The following is a 17201-nucleotide window of genomic DNA, read 5'->3' as shown; positions in this document are numbered from 1 at the left end:
TGAGCAGCCTGGTCTAGTGGAAGGTGTCCCTGCCATGGCAGGGGGATTGGAACAATGATCTTTAAGGTCCCTTCCAACCCAAACCGTTCTATAATTCTATGATTACAACCCACAGCATCGATGAGGAGGCTCCCAGAGAGCTTCCCCTCATCTCCCAATCAATCCCCATTTGCCCCACATTGCCCACAGCTCCAGGGGCAGCTGGTACCTTCTGCCTCAGGCACAGGCATCCTTTCACATCCCTGAGGTACAGGGAGCAAGGGATGGAGAGGAATGTCTACCCTGTGCTAACCTCAAGCCTTAGGTCCCCCCTCTCCCAGCCACATCCCCTTCGAGGCTGATCAATAGCTCTTCTGCAACCCTCTGCATTGGCTCTTTCCCAGCTCTCCATTCCCATTCCTTCCTGCCTGCCAAGGCCATGAGCACTGCCCTTACCCTGCCATTCTTGGCAGTGAGGTCCCGGGTCCTGTAGGTGACTTGGGATTTCCCGTTGTCTATGATCTCCCGGAGGACAGGGATCTTGGCCAGCTTGTCAAAGCGGCTGTGGGAATAGGCTGGCTGCAAGAAGGTGATGAGGCTGCTGGCTGGAAGAGGAAGGAGGGAAGGAATGTGTAGAGCAAATAAATGAAGAGCCACATTACAAACACTCAGGTGTCCTCCATGAACAGAGTTCCCATCACCCACGGGTGTGAACTGTGCTGAACTATATTGAAGTATTACTGCATGGGCTGCAGATTTCACCACTCCCAGTTTGTTCTCTCTGCTCAAAACAGCCAGGCAGGAAGCAGAGACAAAGTGCTGGGGACATTTACCTGCCCCAAGCACAGCAAAGAGGTTCTACTTCACTCCAGCAATCTATGAACTGGAGCAGCAGAGGCACATGGTCAACCTTGGATCTGTCATGGAACCTGTAGCACCTAGATCTGCAATGGTCGAATACTTGTGTCTCTGTCAGCAGGAATGACAACTCTCCTTTGGATGTTTTAAAAGATGCTCCATTTAGACCCAGGTGACTTCAGAGAGGAGTCACCAAGCAAGTCTCTGCTCTGTGACCTGGGCATGCTCCAATATGCAGACTGTGCCTTCCTTACAAACCACACGGACACAGGACACCCAAACACAAACACCCTCCCCATGCCACGGTCACAGCCCTTCACCTTGTTCTTTGATGATGGTGATGTTGACAACCCTGCGCCCAATCTTTGCGATGCCGTTGGGGACCTCGATGGCCTCCACCTGCAGCTGCTTCTCATCATCATCCTCCTCCCTGATAAAGAGCGGGACACGGACATCCACCAGCTCCACGGCCTCCTGGAACTCCACCATCCCCTGAGCATCTGGGGGAAGGGCAAGGATTAGAGGTGGGAAATGCCCCCCCACACCCGGCAAGCAGGCAGCACTGGGCTCTGCTCCCCACCTTGGTCTGAGGTCACAGTGTAATAACCCGGCGCAACCTTCAGGTCGTTGAAAGTCTCGTGGGAAACGTTTTTTTCCACAGCTTTGATGATGTCTGGCTTGGCTGAGCGAGGAGCAGTGAGCACTGTGTCCACAATGGTGTGATCCTGCCTGGGAGGGGGGAAGAGAAAGGCGAGAAAGGCAAGAAAAAGCTGAGACCAGAGTTGCTCATGTCACACCACAGCTCTGGGGCCACTGAGGGTGTGGGGCATTCGGTCACCCCACACGTGTGTGTGCAAAGAGGGAGAAGCTGCACAAGAGAGGGCTGCGAGTTGCTCTTACCTTTTCCCAGAATTGGGCTGTAACCTGGGGGAATAAAAAACCCAAATCAGAGTGACTAACATCTGGAGAGACAAAGTGCTGGGTGAATCACTGCCCTGTGCAGGTTTGAGCTGCAGCACTGCCCTGCGGGTGCCAACCCATCCCACAGAGCCCGTGGCCCCAGCACGTTCTCTCCTGCCTGGCTGCTCTCTCCCACCCTGGGTTTCCCAATGCAATGAGAAACATGCCTGCAGGGGAGATCACATCTTTATCAGGCCGTGGGGAGGGGATACCACTCCCTGCTCAGCAGTGGCATCCCCAGACTTCTCCCGACCTGCACTCCTAGCTTTGCACCAGGCTGAAACTTTCGAAGCCAATGGGAATTTTCCCATTAAGCACCATACAACCAGGATTTGTTCCTGCTGGTCCAAAGCCAGAGGTAGCTGACATCTCCTGCACGGCTGGGTGGGTTCTGCTCTGCAGCCCTGGGTGGGTGAAGCAGCACTCCAGGCTTGTGCCAGTGATGTCTCACAGACCACACTCCTTCCCAACATCCCAGATTTCACACCCCATCATCAGCAGGGCCCTGGAGGAACCCTGCCCTGAAGGAGGTCTCTCTCCCACTGACTCACCTGAACTTGGTCTGCTGGAGCTTGTGGCAGCCAGGGATGTGCTTGAAAACATCATTCAGCTGCAAGGAGCAACAGGGACTTTCACAACATATCCCTTGCTGAACAGGGATGTGCTCAGCGAGCAGACACTGCTGCCAGCAGATATGAGAACCCTTTGGCCACCCCAGGACCTCCCCCCTCACCCTCCCACACCAGGCAGAGACCATCACATGGTTTCTCCCCAGGACGTGGCAAGAGGCAGCAAACTGAATCCAAACAGGAGCTTCAGACCACACAGCCCAAAGCAAACCTCAAATCTTGTCACTACGACGAGATTTGAAATTTGCGCTTTCTATCAGAAAGAGGAAAAATTTCTCCTTCCCTTCAAGGGCTGTCTGGGTTCTCAGGGAAGGGGCACTCCCCCTTCCCAGTGTCACAGACATCCCCTCAGTGTGGCTGTCCCCCTGTGCCACCCCAAGCCCCCCTCGTGCCCAGGCTCGTACGTTCTCCTCCACTTCCTTGCGCAGCTGCTCGCACTCCCGGGTGTCTGGCTTCGTCAGGTTCTGCGTGAAAAGCCTTGCTAACCTCAGAGACAGCCCATAGGGAACTGGGAAGACAAATTCCCAAATCAGAAATTCCCACTCCTTCCTTCTTGCTCAGAGAAATAACCCACCCAAAAGCTGGAAGCACAGGGACACACAGGATGCTCGGTGTCCAGATGCGTCACCAGCATCCAAACCCTGTTGCCCCCAGCAGAGAAAACCCTCTGAGAACTGGAGGGATAACTGGGAAGCTCTCTGCCAGATCCAGCAAAGGAAACAGTGCCCAGTGGTGGCTTTGGACTGATGAGGTAGTGAAATCAAGGCTGGGTCACTGAGCTCATGAGACCAAGACACGTGCATTGTTCACCAGACTGTCAGAAGGTCTCCAGGGGTCCAGGGGTCCTGCTACAGGGCTGGACACTGGGCTGTGCTGCTCAGCTTCCCCCAGGATGGAAGCAGGTAAAGAAACAACCCCCCCTTGAAACTGGGCTTGGAGGTAACACTCTGGCTGCTGGAGCTGGGGGCCACCAACAAGGGTTTGGGTCCTTTAAGGCACCTGTGGCATCTCCTCTATGCCCTGTCCCTCAGACGTGGCACTCACTGAGGTCTTTGGGATTGGTGGCAGCAGGGGAGGCAAAGCCCTGCTTGTGGACATTGTTGTGGATCTTCCAGCGGACAGTATCCCGACCCTTGAGGGATCCACTGCGCACCATGGGCGTGTCCAGGTGGTCGGAGGACATGAGACTGTGCCGAAGCATGTAGTGGTCCTCCTTGAAGCCAACGGTGCGACCTGCAGAGCCAGGGGCAGGGTCAGAGCCTGGGCACACTGGGACAAGGCCAGCCATCAACATCCCAACACCAGAGACTTTGTTCTGGGGAATCTTCAGGGTTTCCACCACGCCAAAAGTGTTGGGATGTCAGGAGGGGAGTGGGGTGGAGAGGGCAAGGGGTGTCCATGAGTGGGGAGGACACACTTCACCAGCTGGGCATTACAAGGGACACTGGTCAGGGAGAGCCAGAAGTGGGATTCCCAGCAGGGCACCCCAGGGTGTGGGGAAGGGAGGGAAAGCAGAGCAGAAGCTCCAGGGCTTCTTGGCTCAGGCTCCCTGCTAGGAGCTTTCTCCCTGATCCACCTCCCCAGCTCAGAGAGGAGGAGGAGGGATGCTTATCCCACTCCCCTCCAACCCAGGAAGGCAGTGAACCCCACAGATCCCTCTCTCCCCCTGGTCACAGGGCAGGTACCTCGTGCACAGCAGGGAAGCAGGGCCAGGCAAGCCTAGAAAACAAATGGACAAATACACAATCACTTTGTGGCCAAGGGTAACCCCCCCCCCCCTCCATTTCCAGATGAGAGGATTCACATCAGCAGGGTTGGGTAGGCAGTGGGTGGATGGGGCTCTGGAAGCCAAAAATCCCAGAGCAACTCTCATGTCAGCAACACCAGAGGTGCTGGACACTACTGGGACTCAGCTCCTACCAGTCTGGCCATGCTGGAGGCTGGATGTCCAGGCTGGAGGTTGGGTAGATTCTAGGAATTTGTCATGTTTTTGGCTTTTATCTGGTCCTCTCCCCAGGCTGGGGCAGCCAGTTGAGGCACTCACCTTGCAGCAGGCACAGAACTTCCAGCAGAGCAGCAGCAGCAGCCCCAGGAGCAGGATGAGGAAGATGAGCAGTGGGATGAGCCAGAAGAAGCTCCTTGGTGGGCACTCTGCAAGTGACAGCAACGTCACTCCCGGGCATCAGCCCCTCTGTGGGGTGTGCAGGGAGGGAGTGGGGAGGCAGGGACAAAGGGGAAAGGCTGGACCACAGCTCTCTGGGGCATGGAACAGTCCAGTCAAGCTTGGGAACCCCTCTCTTGGCGTTCACAATAAGAATTGCTGCTCAGGGAGAACTATCACAGCCCTGCTCACATCCAGCCATCCCAAGGGGCTGTGCAGCACCTCGCATCAATCCCTGCCCACACTGGCAGTGGAAAGGCTCTGAGCTCTAAAGGTGCCACATTCCACTCCTTGCAGTTCACACTGGTGACAGCCAGTGTCACCCACCCCTGTCACACAGCAAGGTGGGCAGGAAAGTGCTGCCCGTAGCTGCCCCTGCCCAGGGGCACAGCAAAGGGACCAAGCAGGGACTGGAGGTGCTGTGGAGCTGGTCACTCTGCTCCAGAGCCCAGGCTGGACATCCCCCCTTTCGTCCTCCTGCTCACCTTTATTCTTCTGCACACGGACGGTGGTGTTGGGGAGGACACTGGGGTCTCCCTCCAGGGAGTAGTGGTAGGTGCAGTCATCATCCTCATCCTGGAAGGAGCAGTACTCACCAGCCTCCTCTGAGGAGAGAGGAGACAGGGTTGCAGAGTCACCAGGGTCAGGAAAGACTTGGGGAGCAGCCCTACATGTGCGCACACACACACACACGGGGCAGGGGGCACAGGAGACTCCACACATCTGCACCCAGATCTGCTTCTCACAGTACCTTTCTTCAGCTCTTCCACCATTTGGATCTGGAGGTGGCACGTGCTGCAGTTCCCTTTCAAGCTGCCCGTTCCCCAGGTCTGGCAGCGGACGCAGTCCCGGATGCTCTCGCACACAGCCTGGAAGCCCTGGGCACATGGGGGTGGGACAGTCAGGAGACAGCCCATGGGAAAGGGAGGGCATTGCCTACGAAATCCAGAGCTGGAGAGGCAGCGCTGTGTCCTCACCCCAGTGCCAGGGCAAGGTCAAAGAGAGGAATCACTTAGAACAAGCAGCTTAAAAAAAAGTATTTATAAGCCCAGGAGCCCAGCCCTTATGCCAACAGCCTGCATTTGGGCAGCAATTAGATCTCTTCCCACGGTTTTAGAGGCTTTTCCAAAACATGACAAAGCCAGCTTTCTCCACCCCCACTGTGGGATTAGCCTGTGTTTGTCAATGGGGAAACTGAGGCATGAGACTGTCATATGTGTTCAACGCCAAGTTGGATGTGGGCCTGAGCAACCTGGTCTAGTGCAAGGCATTCCTGCCCATGGGAACTTTATTGTCCCTTCCAGCCCAATCTTTCCTATGATTCTATGAAATGATTTTTTTCCCATGCTTGGGGCAAATCAGAACAAGCCAAGAACCAAGCTTAAACCTCTGCCCTTCACCAGGGTGCAGATAAACACATACAGACACTCAGCAGTTGCTGCTGGTGAACTGGAGGTTGAAGACAGCCCTTGGCTACAAAGCAGGATTTTGCTCCTGACTGAGATGTGCCTTCATCTCCACCTTGCCTTCCTTCCCTGAGGCTCCGTGTGGGAAGGAGAGCTGATAAACCCGCAGGGACTCACCAGGGAGTAGCTGATTTCGCAGGTGGAGCTGGTGTACAGTGAGGCCATGTCACAGATGCATCTGCCACATTCGCACCTCCCATGGTTGTTGCAAATGCCCTGGGAGGGAAGAGGTGTCAGTTGGCATCCGAGAGCAATCCCAGGGTGCTGGGAGTCAGCAAGGTGCCAGCCCCAGTGGCCCAGACCTTCCAGCATCGGGGCAACTCAACACAGCCCTGCCTGGACCTGTGGTGGGCCTGGCAGGGCAGGACCTACCCCTCTGCTGTCGATGCAGGTGTCGTTGCTGGTGGGACACTCACAGCCCGGGCCCTCCCAGCCGCTCTCACACGCACACGCGCCCCTGGAGCAGCGACCACGATCTGGGGGCAAGAGGATGAGTAACCCAGTGCCCAGCACTGTGCTGTTCCCACGCCCCTGCCTGCAGCTCCCCCACTTCCCTCGGGGTGCAAGCAGGCTCCACAGCATCCTCCCTCATGTTTGCAAGCGCAGAGTCCCCGCAGCCCATCACTGGTCACTCAGGCCCCTGTGCCAGTGCCACCAGTGCGGGAACATCCTGCTGTGGCACCAGGCCCAGCACGTGCCCCAGCTGGGGGACACTGGGGCCGGGGGGGGCTGCTCTCACCGTTGCAGAGGAAGCCGGAGGTGCGGGGGCACTGCAGGACGTCGTACTCGCAGAAGGCCCCGTCGAATCGCTGCACCAGGTCCTCGGAGTAGCACTGGCACTTCCCACACAGGCACTCGCCCCTTCCCGAGCACAGCTCCACGTCCCCGGGGCGGATGCAGGCCTCGTTGTTGGGGGATGATGCCGGGGAGCAGTCGCACGTGTCCCCTCGCCTGGCAGGGAGGAGATGATGCTGAGAGAGGCGGGAGCAGAGCAGAGGACAGCAGAGTCCTGGGCAGGATGCCCAGGGCATGAGCTTGTGTCACTGTGGGTCCCCAGACCCAGCAGGACCCCTGGGATGGGCATGGAGCTGGACATGGTCCTTACCAGCCTGGGTGGCAGATGCACTGCCCACAAACAAAGTTCCCATGGAAGCTGCACTTGGGCGAGTTCAGCTCTTGTTGCTGGAAGAGAAGAGAGAAGAGGCATTGGTGAATGGGCCCAGCTGTCCCCAGGACCATTTCAGGAATCAGAAGGGCAGATCCGGGGGCAAACTCTTTCCCTGAAGACCAAGCTCTGCTGTGAGACAGCACACCCAGCTTGGTACAGGCAGCGATGGAGATCCTTGGCCTGGCTGAGCCTCTGCTGGGCACTGCTGAGGGACCCCACATGTGCCAGCCAATGCACTCCCACCCCAGGGTGGCCAGGAGGAGGACTTCTCTCTGCAACACTCCCCCTGTACCTGTTCACAAGGACACACGTCGCAGACGACTGAGGCTGAGACTGTGAGGCTGTCGCTCAGGGATGTGGGTTTCACTTGGATAACTCCCTGCCGGTCCCTCTCAGAGAGGCTGCACACGTGCTGCCCACCCACGTACTCGAGTGCCTTCACATGCATCTTGAACTTGCCCTGAAGGAAGGGACACGTGGCAGGGATGAGCCAGCTCTGCTGGACCAGCCCTGCCAGACGTGGAGGGCTCAGCCCCTCACACACACCTTTCCCCCTCCACGGCCATCCAAGGACTTACCACTTGCCCACGGGTGATGTGGAAGGAGCCAGATTCTGTCTTTTCATACATCGTGGAGGTGAACTCTGTCTTCATGGCCCTGGGAGTGAAGTCAGCCCTGATGTCCATCTTGGAGCGAATGCGCTGGGCGGCAGAAGATAAACACAGTGTTGATTTTCAGCAGTACCCTGTGACCACCCCATGGCCTGCTCCAGAGGGGTCACGTCCTGCCTCCTGCTGCTCTCCTGGGTAGGAGGTGCCCACCCTCTGCCCTCCCTGGAGCCAGAGCAAAGCCCCAGAGAGCACCGTTACCTCAAAGGCTGTACGGATCAGCTCCACAATGTTGGAAGAGTCCTCCTGGAGCACCCCAATCTCAGAGATGGGAAAATACTTGTGCAGCTTCTGCAGAGAGACAGGACCTCCCTGAGCCAAGGCCTTGAGAACCCTTCTCTAGCACTGGAGTGGGCTCTACTTTGAACAGGACTTGGGCCAGAGACCTCCAAAAGTTCCTTCCAACCTAAATTACTCTCCAGCTCTGTGCTCTTTACAAGAAACAGAAACCAATACAGGGAGACCTCTAGAAGCCCCGATTCCTGCACCCAATAATACACCCTGAGACATCCCACAACCCAGAGCAGCCCCATAACACACCCTCCAAAACAAGGTGTTGGTTTAGCACTTGGGAACTAAGTGCTAAGAGATGGGAGAACACTTTTCTCCTCACAGCCAAGCTGAGGCAGAGGAGCAATGGCCCTGGAGGAAATGTAAGCCCACGTGGTATCACTGCCGTGGTCTCCTCACCTCATAGTAGCTGTAGGAGTGGTTGGTGACAGCAAAGATGGGGATGATGTTGTGTTGGCCCAACAGGCGCACCAAGGTGGGCACTGAAGGATAGTCCTGCTTGGTGTCATACACGTAGGTGCCACGGCTGTCTAGGTGACACTGCTCATCGTTTCTTGCCAGGATCCCTGCCAGGACGTTGGTACCATCAGCTTCGTAGTGAAAGGCAGATTCGGTGGAGAACACGAGCAGGTGAGTGCTGTCCTTTCTCCAGCCAATCTTATCCTACAGCCAGGGAGGGGGAGAAGCAACCTTTATCTTTGTGCCCCCCAAGCTCCTGCACAGCACTTACAGTCAGCACTGGCAGGAGCTGGAATACCCACGGGGCAAGGCACCACCTCCACCTGGCAGCAAACACAGCCAGCTACATGGTCCCAGGAATCCAGGCACCCCCAGTGCATAGGGTGTCTCCCACCCAGCAGCTCAATGCCAGGCACATGTATGTACAGGGGGCAAGCCCACACTTTTCTGGACATGTTTGGAGCTGTGCTCATCCCTCAGCCAAGAAGCCAAGCCCAAGTGGGCTGTTTTCCAGGGAGCAGAGTTTCACCACCGCAGGCACAGAGCGAGATGGAGCAAAGAGCACACGCAGAGTGCCCAGTAAGCAGCTCCTGTGCTGGGGATCAAACACCAGAACACACATGTTCTAAGGCTTAGGAAAAACTGGAAATGCAAAACAGCTTGGCATTTGGAGCATGTGGCTGGGAGGGCAAGAGCTGACTGTAGCTGAACATATAAGCTGGGGTCCAGTGTGTGGCCCTTCTGCTCATCACCCGGTATCAGCAAGCTCCACTCGTTAGAAACAGAGCCCACACGGCTCCTGCAAGCCTGGCCACCCTCACCTTGCAAACAGCTGTCTGCAGGATGGCATCAAAGCCGCCCTCAGGGGCATCCAGGTTGCCGGAGATGCGCTCCTTGCGGAGCTCCTGGCTGAAGTGGTTGATGTTGCTGGTCAGGCGGATGACGTTCTTGAAGGAGAAGGGGGAGTCGGCGTTGTTCCAGGGCTCACGCAGCCTAGGAGAGGAGGGGGACCGGGGTTTTTGCAAGGACAGGAGCAAAGGGATGGCTGGGTGCAAGGAGAAGAAGGGTGGAGAAAGCACCTAGGGGCCAGGGAGTCCCTCAGGAGAAGTCATGGAGTTGAGCTTGCAAGCCACAAGCACTGGGAGGTAGAAGGAATGAGGGAAAAGATGGAGGAGAAGACAAGGCATGCAGGGAAGGTCTGAAAGCAGAAGAGGACACTGCACAGGCATTGGCATGGTGCTACAGCAATCCTGAGGGATGGGGAGGCCATGAAGGGAGACAGGTGGACAAGGACCTTGCACTGCAGACCATGAATATTAGGAAAGCCACAGAGAAACAGAAGGCACCTGCCCTCCCCTTCTGCTCCCACCCCACGGACCCATTGGGCTCACTCACTTCTCAGGTCTCATGTCTGTCTGAGGGGAAGAGACTTTGTCCACAAACTTGCCGAATCCGATGGTGTAATTGGAGGTCAGTTCTTGCAGGAACTCAGCTGGGAGGAGGGGAAAGGAGGGAGGAGGAGAAACATAAATAAAGAGATGCCTATGAGCTTGCTGCTCCAGGGAATGAAGTCCTGTCCTGGGCATCTTCTCTGCTGGTCAGGCCTTAGGTAAGACTCAAACTGTCAGATTTTAAGATCTTTGGGCTTAGGGCTTGTCTTTTATGGGGTAGAAACCTACACCCTGTTTGGCAGCCCCCTTTGCAAAACTGGAGCTTCTGCAGCAGCAGAAGGGATTCAAGATGCCAACGCCCCTGCACAGACCAGCTTTGTGGGGCACCAGCCCCTGCTCTGGGCTGGGAGGAGAGAGCACACGTGATGATCCCTGCAGGGCCAGGAGCAGCATTCCCCCACAGGGCTGCACAGAGCAGTGGTAATAAGAAACTGTAATTAAAACAGACACCTCTCAGCCCACTGCCAGCTGCATCCCTCTCTCTGGTGCTGGCAGAGGACTCACAGCCGCAGGTAGGAGAGAGCTGCCTGCCTTCATCAAGCTGGCTCCCCTCCTCTCCCAGCTCTGGTCTCACCTAGGTTTTGGCCCATGCTTTTGAGGTTGTCCAGATCATCAGACATAGAGTAGGAGAAGTCCATGAGGATGTAGAGATCCACAGGGCTCTCCAAGGGCTGGAAGACATCCATGTCGAAGCTCATCTCCTCCCCAGCTCGCAGCCGCAGGTACATGCCTTGGGGGGACACCTGGGTCCTCTTCAGGGATATGTTGATACTGGAGTTCTGTGAAGAAGAGTGATGTGAAGGGGGTGGACTCCATCTCCTGAGCAGATGCAATGAGGAGGAGGCAAGGAACAGGGAGGTGCGTGGGAAGTGCAAAGGCAGGGATGATCCTGCTCCCCTCCCTTGTGTACTGTACAACAGCCTCCCATGTCCACACGTGTCCAGCCGGGCACCTCCTCCATATCTTGGCATTTTGCTTACATCTGTTTTGCCTGAAAAGCCACTCCAGCCCAGAGGAATCAGGGCCAGTGCCCAATGGGTCCGTCAGCCAGCAAAAGCAGAGCACTGGTTTTGAGTCAAGAGAGATCTAGACTTTTTTCCTGATGAAGGCCCTGGAGGGGGATGAAGGATGTGAAGGACCCCTCAGGAGAAGCTGAGCAGGGGCTGTGTCCCCAGCACCCACCTTCTGTGTCTGCATCTCGCCGCGGGTGCTCACGATGCTGCCCTCCCCGCAGCCGTAACGCTGCAGGTTCTCCCGCAAGTCACAGCGCGGCTCCTCAAAGCTCTGCCAAGGGAGCAAAACCAACGTCAGAGCCCCAGAAAGCACCAGGTCCACCAGGTTAAGGGGGAAATACACAGGTCAGGAAGCAGGGTCCTCTGCTGAGACCATTGTGAGCTTTTGGGAGCAGGAACAGGGCAGAGAGTTGGGGACATTCCCCAGCAGCAGCAGTATGTGACCACCAGGGAGTTATTGGGTTGTCTGGGATAAAAGTCTTCCTCCATCCCTTGCACACACTGTTTATGGCACACTGGCATTTTCCAATAAACCTCTGCACCCCTGCAAGTTTGCCCTGGACTCCCCTCCCTCCCTATTTGTCCTTACCAAAGGAAACACACATTTCAACACTTCCCACAGAAGAGGAGGGGGAGCTGACTCTGCTCACGTCCCTCTCCCATTGAAGGTGGTGGGATCCCTCCATCAGCAGGGTGGGAAGTGGAGCCCCAGGCTGCCCTGCTATGTCTCACCTCGTCGGTGCAGAAGGAGCAGTCCTTATCCACTCGGATGCACTCGGTGCAGCTCTTTGCCCGGGACAGCACACAGCGGTTATCTACCAGGAAAAACCAGGGCATCAGGAATGGGGAAAACAAAGTGAGCTGTGGGAGGGCATGAGAAAGGCAGATCCCACAGAGGGATGGAAGTTTTTCCTGGTTGGTTGGTGGAAACTGTCTACAAAGCAGCAGTGGGGTAGCAAAAGAGGGGCCCAAAACGCTGGGAAGTTGGAAACCGTGAGGAAAACCACACAACGGGTCTTCTCTGCATGAGGACTGGCATTTCTGGAGCCCAGGAAGGGTGCACACAGTCCTCATGGGGCAGCTCCAAGGGGAGATGGCAGACAGGGCTCCACTCACTTTTGTTCCATTGGCAGAGGCCGGTGGCACAGAGCAGGGACAGGAGGAGCAGCCTGGCACACACCAGCATCAGCACATCCATCCTCTTCCTCCTGAAACACATGGATTGCTATGTTGCAGAGAGCCAAGAGATGGAAAACAGAGTGACTGTCCACAACTCTCCCCAGAAACAAAACTGACCCCTCCCTTCAGCTATTTCCTATCACACTAAGAGTTTCCAGGATGGTCAAACCAACAATAAATAGAGAGTGAGGCCTTGGGAAATGCCAGACTTGGAGTTTTGAAGTTGCTGAAAGAATCCATGGTCTTGAGAGCCTTGCAGCTCCCCTTTGTGCTGTCCAGGGCAGCAGGACCCCTGGATGTGGATCCAGAGGTCAAATCCTGAACAGAGAGAACCATTCTCCCTGCACCCACATGTGACTTCAGTGCCATCCAGAAGTCAGTGTTTGGACATGGTAAACAAAAAGGACAAAGCTGGAACTCAAGCTCTGCTGCTGCTGTGCCAGAGGGTGGCTTTGGCACCTGGCAGGGTAAGTAAGAGCAGCCAAGAAGAAAAAAAAACAAAACAAATCAGTGTAAAGACATCTTTAAAGCATCTCCCTTCTGGAAGGTGCAAGTGTGAAATATAATGCAAATTAATTGTCTTATAGCTTCTTGCTGTGTCAGCCCTGACTGTGAAATAAATGAAAAGGATGTAAAACCCACTTAAAACAGGGGAAGAAAATGCATGCAGCAAAGATGTCCAAGTGCCCTGAGGAAGAAGCAGCACACAGAGCAGTCACTTGATGACTCACTTACTAACAGCCTGGAGTGCAGGGGAACCCCTGGAAAGACCCACTCTGGTCTCAACAGCACCAGGTCATACTTGGCTTCTGCACCCTGCATTGCCCACTGAAGCCAGTGGAAATGAATTGAATGCAGAAATTGTTGTGGCACAGGGCTCCAACCAACACAGCAGCGACGCCTGGGGACACCTCCCTTGGTGTTCTCACTTGGTTCTCTGTGGCAGTCACTGGATACATGGATAACAAATGACAGGACATTGGTATCTCATTCACCCTTGTCAGCTGTGCCCAGGGGGATTTATCACAGCAATTAATGCCCCATGTCTGAAACATGAGAAATGCAGAAGCCTCAGGGCAACATCTCTGGGGGGAAACCCAGGGAAGCTTTGCCGTTAGTCAGGACCTGTGGTCAATGTGCTGTTTTTCCAATGTGCTCCGTAGCCAATGTGCTTTTTTTCTTATGGGTAAGAAGGTATTATTTGACCAAGGCAATCCCTCTGCTTCCCTCCCTGCCACACTGACCATCCCCAGCTCAGGCCCTTTGCAGTGTTGGCTTTGGGTGGTCCCTGTCCCCCCTGGCCAAGCCCCAGCGCTGGCTCTGAAGCCAAGAGTTATGCTCATCCCTGGACATACCTGTGACCTCCTTCAGGGACAGTCCTCACACCAGCACTTGCTGGCAAACATCCTGTCCCCTGCTACCAAGACAGATGGGTTTTAAAGCCAGGAAAATCCCTTTTTCCCTTGCTCAACCCCATCGAGCCATGCCAGCCCTGGAGCTACGGAGACACGGGGAGGTGCCAATTAGAGGTGAGATGAAAGGGTAGGGAAGTCCTTTGAGCCCTTGAAGGGAAAACACGGTGAAAACATCCCCTGAGCACCCACCAAATCCTGTCTCTCAGCATGACAAGGGCCACGAGGAAAGGATTGAGTGTGGGACTGGATTGCTCAGCTCACAAGGACTTCATCCGTCTTCCTCTAATCACTAGTTAGGAAAATGTCACCGAGGAATGGACGGACACACCCTGGGCCTTGGACACACAAACTGCCGTCACCACTTTTCAAGTGCTGAGATAAAAGGCCATAAAACTCTGCTCAGTATTAACAGTCCTGTTGCCCTGTGAGCCACCAGCCTCCAGGGATTTTGCTGGGGAGGTGCCAGCGGGCAGGGCACTGGTGGCACAGAGCATCTGCTGCCACTTGGCCCTGCAGGAATGCAGCCTGCAATGTTTGTGCAAAAACATGGGAACAGCCATTCCTCGATATCAGAAGTGCCCTCTGGAAGGGAAAACATCGCTTTCACTTTGGGAAAGCTGCAGGATTTGGTTGGATTTGCGTGATGACAACAATGGGGGGAAAAAAAATCTGTTCATTTGTGCAAAACCAAGGAACAAGGTGGAGCAGCTCCTGGATGCACACAAACATCCTCCTCCATCCCAGACCACTGCTCCAGCATTTCTTCTGGTCTCCTCCCTCACCCCCAGCCTTTGCCTGCACCTTGGCACAGCCAACAGACCTGTCCCAGAAAGATGCCAGGAGCTTGGAAATGCTGGGGCTGGGTACCTCATCCCAAAAAAACAGGCAAGGCAAAACCACTGGTGCAAAGGGACAGAGGACAGGGTTGGAGTGTCAGATGGGGGAGAGGGACCAAGGAGCAGGTTATGATGAGTCAGGAGCCCACGGCAGGAGTCTGGTCCCAGTTTCCATGCAGGGGACACCAGATGGGTCAGGGACACAGAAGCAGGAAAGAGAGGGAGATGCCAGAGTTCCTGGTGCAGCCTTTCCTCCCTCTGGTGGGAATTGTCCTTTCCATGGCTACAACCCCCCTGTCCTGCTGAGGGGTGTGTGGGGGTTGTGCAGGGGTCTGACCCTGGTAGATGGGAGGAGGCATCTGGAGGAACATCTGTGTGTGCTGAGGATGGGCAGCACAGTGACAGCGGCTCATGCAGGCTCAGTTCTTATCCCAGGGCAGGGCTGTGGGTTCAGGGCTACAACTCATGCTCTCTCCCTCCCTGGCACATGTGGCGGCACAGAGCTGCCAGGGCTGTGCTCCAGAACTTGGAAATTATCAAGCCAGACCCTCAGAAAACTGTCAAAAACTTGACCTGCAAATCAAATAATCTCTTAAACACGAGATCATATTGATCTTTGGGTTTGTTTGCCTTCCCCATCCATTTCCCCTCCTTCCCCATGAGAGCTCCCGCAGCTGGAAGGCTCCATGTGGGTGTCTCCATTTGCTGTTTCCAGCAAGAAGGGAGATCTCAGCTCTCAGATTGAGCTCCAGACCCCAGACCTGGTCCCTGGCATCCTCCAGCGAGGGACAAAACACAGCAGGACGCAGCCTGGGACCCACCTGGAGCTGCTGGGAGCTGGTTTGTGGCCAACACCACCCTGTGCTGGCAAAGGGCTGGTGGCTGCAGTACCCTCTCCTCCTTCTGCCCCCCTGGGTTTGTGTAGGGGAAAACCCCGAGGGTCAGGCAGGAAGGTCAGGACCTTCCTTGGGGGGCTGCCTAAATGCCAGCACAGCCCCGGGACCATCCCGTTCCCTCCACGTGCTGCTCCTGGCACATTCTCTGCTCCTTTGGCCCCTCAAGACACTTTTCCTTTCCCTCCCCTCTATGGATGCTCCTCATCCCTCTTTTCCCCCACCTAACCCATGCCTGTCAACTCTCTCACACCAATCCTTCTGCCCATTTCCCTATTTCCTGGCCCTTTCAGATCCACCTGGACACCTGCGGTTCAGCAAAGCCGACCCTGAATCCCCACTCTCTCTTGGCTTTTCCCTCCAGGGACTTCCCTCTCCTTTCTCCCGCCTCGCAGGGGGTTTCAGGCAGCCACTCATCCTGGGAAACAACCTCCGAGGCTCCGCGGGTCGGAGGCACCCGCAGCCCGGCTGACCTTGCACATTGTCACCCGTGAGAGGCTCCCCTGGGTGCCGGCTCCGAGGCACAACCGCCTTTCTCCCTGGCAGTGGGCTGACAGAGGCAGGAGAAAGTGGGCAACCTTTGAAACCCGCAGCAACCTGTCCCCAAAGGGTTCTGCTCTGCCTTCTCACCTGGTACCCCCACTGCCACCCCCAGCCCCGCTCCCAAATACCTTCAGAGACTAAAGCTGCCCCGTGCAGCCCTCAAAGCCCTGCTGGGACACGAGCGTTGCCCTTCGCAGCCAGACAAGAGGCACGAGACGGCGTCCGACAGCCAAAACCAGAGGAAAACACAGGGAACGAGCAGGCAGGGGCTGACTGACCCCCGGGCTCCCTGTCCTGCCTACCTGCCCGTGCAAGGAGCCCCGCGCCTTATTCCACCCCCCAGTTAATCAACGCAGCAAAGTTCAAGCGAACTGGACACCACAGAGCACAGATGAATTAATTCCACAAACCTCATTAGCGCTGGGTCTGACTCAGTGTCCAAATCCTCTGCCGCAGCCCGAATAACAGGCACCCACACACCAAGCCAAGAAATTCTTCCAAAGGCAGAGGGGGAACGTGCTGGTTCACTGCTGCAACTTGATTTCCAGCTTTGGCCTTTTCTTTCTTTCTTTTTTCTTTTTTTTTTTTTCCCCCTCTCTCCTCTCTATTTTCTGTCCCTTTTCTCTTTCCGGTTAAACGTCAACTCCCGGTCCGGCGGGGAGGGCAGCGAGCCCGCGATCCCACATAACTCCCCGCCGATTTCTGTACCCTCCAGTCAAATATCGACTTTGTTCTCGCTTTCCTCGCTGTCCCAGGGCTGCCGCCTCTTCCTCCCGAGGGGCTGGCAGGGAGGAAAGGTGGGAGCTGCGATAAATGAGATTGGATCCCAGGTGAGGACGAGCTTTATGCCAGTTGGGAGGGAGGAGGGGGTGCCCGTGACGCAGGGTTGGCATTCATTCCTCCCTCGCACACCTGGACGGGCCGGCACAGCCCTCGCAGCCGCCCTGGACCCTCCCTCCGCACAAGCACCATCCCACAGGAAAAGGGCTGAGCAGGCAGTGGGAAGGTGCTGCCATGGGAAGGGTGTGTGGAAGGGGCTGCTTGGCCTCACCTGCCTGCTCAGGGCAGAGCTGAGGGAGCTCCCCAGCCCCTCCTTGCCAGGGGTTTCTCCTCCAAATTTCCCACTGGCACGAGTGGCAGTGTCACACCCAGTGCCCAGGTAACTCCTTGCTGAAACACCAGGTAAATTCCTGCAGTGACAACCACGCAACTGCCGACCCAGCCTTGCTTAC

The 17201-nt window shown here is 56.0% G+C and overlaps 1 protein-coding gene across 3 annotated transcripts in view; it reads right to left on the bottom strand.

The window, feature by feature from the left end:
• ITGB4 (integrin subunit beta 4) overlaps window positions 1–16980 on the bottom strand; it is a 29281-nt gene extending 12301 nt beyond the window's left edge. For all 3 annotated transcript variants that reach the window (XM_027654598.1, XM_027654599.1, XM_027654600.1), the window contains exons 1-26: window positions 16380–16980; window positions 12220–12311; window positions 11836–11918; window positions 11273–11374; window positions 10665–10869; window positions 10035–10131; window positions 9461–9632; window positions 8580–8843; window positions 8091–8180; window positions 7800–7922; window positions 7514–7681; window positions 7159–7235; window positions 6793–7004; window positions 6426–6529; window positions 6171–6269; window positions 5339–5465; window positions 5073–5192; window positions 4471–4577; window positions 4112–4145; window positions 3471–3659; window positions 2831–2934; window positions 2349–2407; window positions 1738–1761; window positions 1418–1566; window positions 1158–1337; window positions 436–584 (exon numbers count right to left, since the gene is read on the bottom strand). In XM_027654598.1, the coding sequence (XP_027510399.1) occupies window positions 436–584; window positions 1158–1337; window positions 1418–1566; window positions 1738–1761; window positions 2349–2407; window positions 2831–2934; window positions 3471–3659; window positions 4112–4145; window positions 4471–4577; window positions 5073–5192; window positions 5339–5465; window positions 6171–6269; window positions 6426–6529; window positions 6793–7004; window positions 7159–7235; window positions 7514–7681; window positions 7800–7922; window positions 8091–8180; window positions 8580–8843; window positions 9461–9632; window positions 10035–10131; window positions 10665–10869; window positions 11273–11374; window positions 11836–11918; window positions 12220–12311; window positions 16380–16384 (3135 nt within the window). In that variant the 5' untranslated portion in view covers window positions 16385–16980. The remainder of the gene's footprint in view (window positions 1–435; window positions 585–1157; window positions 1338–1417; window positions 1567–1737; window positions 1762–2348; window positions 2408–2830; window positions 2935–3470; window positions 3660–4111; window positions 4146–4470; window positions 4578–5072; window positions 5193–5338; window positions 5466–6170; window positions 6270–6425; window positions 6530–6792; window positions 7005–7158; window positions 7236–7513; window positions 7682–7799; window positions 7923–8090; window positions 8181–8579; window positions 8844–9460; window positions 9633–10034; window positions 10132–10664; window positions 10870–11272; window positions 11375–11835; window positions 11919–12219; window positions 12312–16379) is intronic.
• Window positions 16981–17201: the final 221 nt, after the last annotated feature.

The sequence above is a fragment of the Corapipo altera genome, unplaced genomic scaffold (genome assembly GCF_003945725.1).
Source record: "Corapipo altera isolate COAL_440 unplaced genomic scaffold, ASM394572v1 343, whole genome shotgun sequence".
Classification (NCBI taxonomy): domain Eukaryota; kingdom Metazoa; phylum Chordata; class Aves; order Passeriformes; family Pipridae; genus Corapipo; species Corapipo altera.
Note: the sequence above shows the minus strand (reverse complement) of the source record. Positions and strands in the feature narration are given on the sequence as shown.